Source organism: Corvus brachyrhynchos, unplaced genomic scaffold, assembly GCF_000691975.1.
Source record: "Corvus brachyrhynchos isolate BGI_N302 unplaced genomic scaffold, ASM69197v1 scaffold85, whole genome shotgun sequence".
NCBI lineage: Eukaryota > Metazoa > Chordata > Aves > Passeriformes > Corvidae > Corvus > Corvus brachyrhynchos.
The window spans coordinates 999,622-1,003,007 of record NW_008238634.1 but is presented as its reverse complement, the minus strand read 5'-3'; the positions used below and the strand labels follow the sequence as shown (position 1 = coordinate 1,003,007).

The 3,386-nt window shown below is 60.7% G+C and overlaps 2 protein-coding genes across 2 annotated transcripts in view; one reads left to right on the top strand and one right to left on the bottom strand.

The window, feature by feature from the left end:
- HSPA12B (heat shock protein family A (Hsp70) member 12B) overlaps window positions 1–2,040 on the top strand; it is a 16,471-nt gene extending 14,431 nt beyond the window's left edge. Inside the window, 1 exon segment of the mRNA XM_017737377.1 lies at window positions 3–2,040. Within this exon segment, the coding sequence (XP_017592866.1) occupies window positions 3–515 (513 nt within the window). The 3' untranslated portion in view covers window positions 516–2,040.
- The window catches only part of CUNH20orf27 (chromosome unknown C20orf27 homolog), a 9,324-nt gene continuing 7,916 nt past the window's right edge, over window positions 1,979–3,386 (bottom strand). Inside the window, exons 4-5 of the mRNA XM_017737376.1 lie at window positions 3,205–3,379; window positions 1,979–2,580 (exon numbers count right to left, since the gene is read on the bottom strand). Coding sequence (XP_017592865.1) covers window positions 2,480–2,580; window positions 3,205–3,379 — 276 coding nt within the window. The 3' untranslated portion in view covers window positions 1,979–2,479. The remainder of the gene's footprint in view (window positions 2,581–3,204; window positions 3,380–3,386) is intronic.

Below are 3,386 nucleotides of genomic sequence, written 5' to 3'. Positions count from 1 at the left end.
TGGGGCTGACCATCATCAAAGGGGCCGTGCTCTTCGGCCTGGACCCCGGCGTGGTGCGGGTGCGCCGGTCCCCGCTGACCCACGGCGTGGGGGTCCTCAACAAGTTCGTGGAGGGGAAGCACCCCCGGGAGAAGCTGCTGGTCAAGGAGGGCAAGAACTGGTGCACCGACATCTTTGAGAAGTTCGTGGCCGTGGACCAGTCGGTGGCATTGGGCGAGGTGGTCCAGCGGAGCTACTGCCCGGCCCGGCCCGGCCAGCGCCGGACCATCATCAACATCTACTGCTGCGACACCGATGACGTGGTGTACATCACCGACCCTGGCGTCAGGAAGTGCGGCACCATCAGCCTGGAGCTGGGGGATGTGGGGGACGCCACGGGGGACGCGGGCCCGGCGTGGGGCCGGCGTGAGATCCGCGCCAGCATGCAGTTTGGGGACACCGAGATCAAGGTGACCGCGCTGGACACGCGCACGGCGCGCAGCGTGAGGGCCACCATCGACTTCCTGTCCAACTGAGGGGCCCTGGCATTGTGGGGACACCCCCAGGAGATGCCACCATCGACTTCCCGTCCAACTGAGGGGCCCTGGCATTGTGGGGGTGCCCCCAGGAGATGCCACCATCTACTTCCTGTCCAACCGAGAGCCTCCATCATCATGGGGATCTCTGGGACCTGCCACCATCAACTTCCTGTCCAATTGAGGGACCCTGGAGGATGCCACCATTGACTTCTTGTCCAACCAAGAGCCTTCATCATCATGGGGATCTCTGGGACCTGCCACCATCAACTTCCTGTCCAACTTAGACCCCCCTGGAGGATGCCACCATCGACTTCCCGTCCAACTGAATGTCCCTGGCATTGTGGTGACATCCCCTGGGAGATGCCACCATCAACTTCATCTACAGCTGAGAGCCTCCATCACCATGAAGACCTGCCACCATTGACTTCCTATCCAACTGAGAGCCTCCATCACCATGGAGACCTGCCACCATTGACTTCCTATCCAACTGAGAGCCTCCATCACCATGGAGACCTGCCACCATTGACTTCCTATCCAACTGAGAGCCTCCATCACCATGGAGACCTGCCACCATTGACTTCCTATCCAACTGAGAGCCTCCATCACCATGGAGACCTCTGGGACGTGCCACCATCGACTTCCTGTCCAACCAAGAGCCTCCATCATCATGGGGATCTCTGGGACGTGCCACCATCGACTTCCTGTCCAGCTGACATTGGGATCACTATTGTGGGGACCACCAGGAGATGCCACCATTGACTTCATCTTCAGCTGAGACCATCCTGGGATCTGCCACCATCAATTTCATCTCCAGCTGAGACCTTGCCAACATGGTGGGAACCTCTGGGATCTGCCACCATTGACTTCCTGTCCAGCTGAGGGACCCAGGAGATGCCACCATCAACTTCCAGTCCAACTGAGAGTCCCTGTCATTGTGGGGACCACCAGAGATGCCACCATCGACTTCCTGTCCAGCTGAAGGACCCGGGAGATGCCACCATCGACTTCCTGTCCAGCTGAGACCTTCCTGGAGATGCCACCACTGAATTCTTGTCCAGCTGAGACCCCCCACAGTCACTGTGGGGACTGTCGTAGGTTCTGCCACCATCAACCTCATCTCCAACCAAGACCCCCTGGAGATGCCACCATCAATTTCCACCCCAGCTGCGACCTCCTGTCATTGTGGGGACCATCCGCCATCGATTCCCTCCCAAACTGAGACCCTGGGGACCCCAGACCCTGCCCCCACCCTCTTCCAGCCCCCCTTTAACTGGAATTTGCCTCATGACCCCCCCCATCCCCCATCCAGGACTCTTTGGGATTATCCACGGACAACTGGGGGTGTCCCCTGTCCCCTTGGGTGGGTTCATGGAGGGGACCTGGGCTCCCAGCCCTATTCCCAGTGGGATTTTCTTCCTTCCCGAGGTAGGATTTTGTACTTTAACCCCCCCACAGGCATGTAAGATATCTTTATATTTATATATATATATATATATAGGCACATAAAACCTCCTGAAACTGCTCCTGGTCCTTGTACCACGAGGAAAAAAAAACAGGAAAAGAGAAAAAAAAAACCCAGGAAAAAACCAAGAAAACCAAGGAAAAAAAAAGAGAAAAACAGGGGAAAACCCAAAAAAGAGGCGCTGGCAGCAACACGAGGACACGGCTGGGGACACGGCCCCAACCCCGGAGCCACAGGGAACTCCCCGCTCCCGTCCCACATTCCACTTGCAAAATTCCTCCCCAGCCCAGGAAGGAGGAAAATTCCCACCCCAAGAGGCACAATTCCCCCAAAAACCCCCCTGGGGCTGCGGGGTGAGGGCAAAGCAGCAGCAGCAGCAGCAGCAACGCAGCAACAAGGGGGGGGGGTCCCCCTGCCCGCTTTGGGGACCGTCCTGCGCTTTGGGGACTTTGGGGACCCCTCGTGGGGGCTGTGGGGACCCCCGGGTTGGGGTTTGGGGTCAGTCGAAGCCGTGCCAGTCGCTCTGCTCCGAGTCGTATTCCAGCTCGGCTCCCACGCAGCGCACCCCGTCCAGAAGCATCGGCGTCCCGTGGTGGCGGTCTGGGGACATCGGGGGACGTGGCTCAGGGACAGCTCTCTGTCGCTTTGCCCCTTTTTAGGGGCTTTGGGGGGTTTTAGGGTCGCACGGGTTTGTCCATCCCAGCGATGCTGGGCCCGGGTGGGGGATGTGTTGTCCCTTGTCCTCGTGTCACCGCTGTGGTCAATGCCCAGGGGTGGTGACAACCTCAGGGGGCATAGGGGGCTGGGGGTGGCTGGGATATGGGGTGGGGGACAAGCGGAGCAAGGGGGTGTTGGGGTTTATGGGGAGGGTCCCAGGGATGGGGGGGCAGGGGGGGCTCCCAGGAATAAGAAGGATCCCAGAGATTGGGGGGTTCCAGGAATTGGGGGCTCCCAGGGACAGGTGGGACTCAGCCAGGCAGAGGGGCCCTGGGCACATTGGGGTCACCCTCCACCCCCTCCCTTCACCCCTTCCCGAGGGTCTCCTCAACCCCTGGGCTGGGGAGTTTCTGGGGTGAAATCCCTCACTTTGGGCAATTCCTCAGCAGTGCCCAGGAGCTGGGACAGCACCATGGCTGAACTGGGACAACTGGGCGAGAGGGGCTGGGCCTGGGGTGGGGTGGGGGGGAACAGGGAGGGACCCCAGGACCCGCCAGAGCTCCTTACCCATGACCCGGGCCTGGACGGTGACCTTGACGTGGCCGGGGCCGTGTCCGGCGAGGAGCAGCTCCTCCCTCAGCACCCCCTCCTTGTGCGCCGTGTACTCGCAGCGCACGCTGTGCCCTGGGAACGGGACATGGAGGGGCTGCCTGAACCCTGCCTGCGCCTGCCTGAGCCTTCCCTGCCCC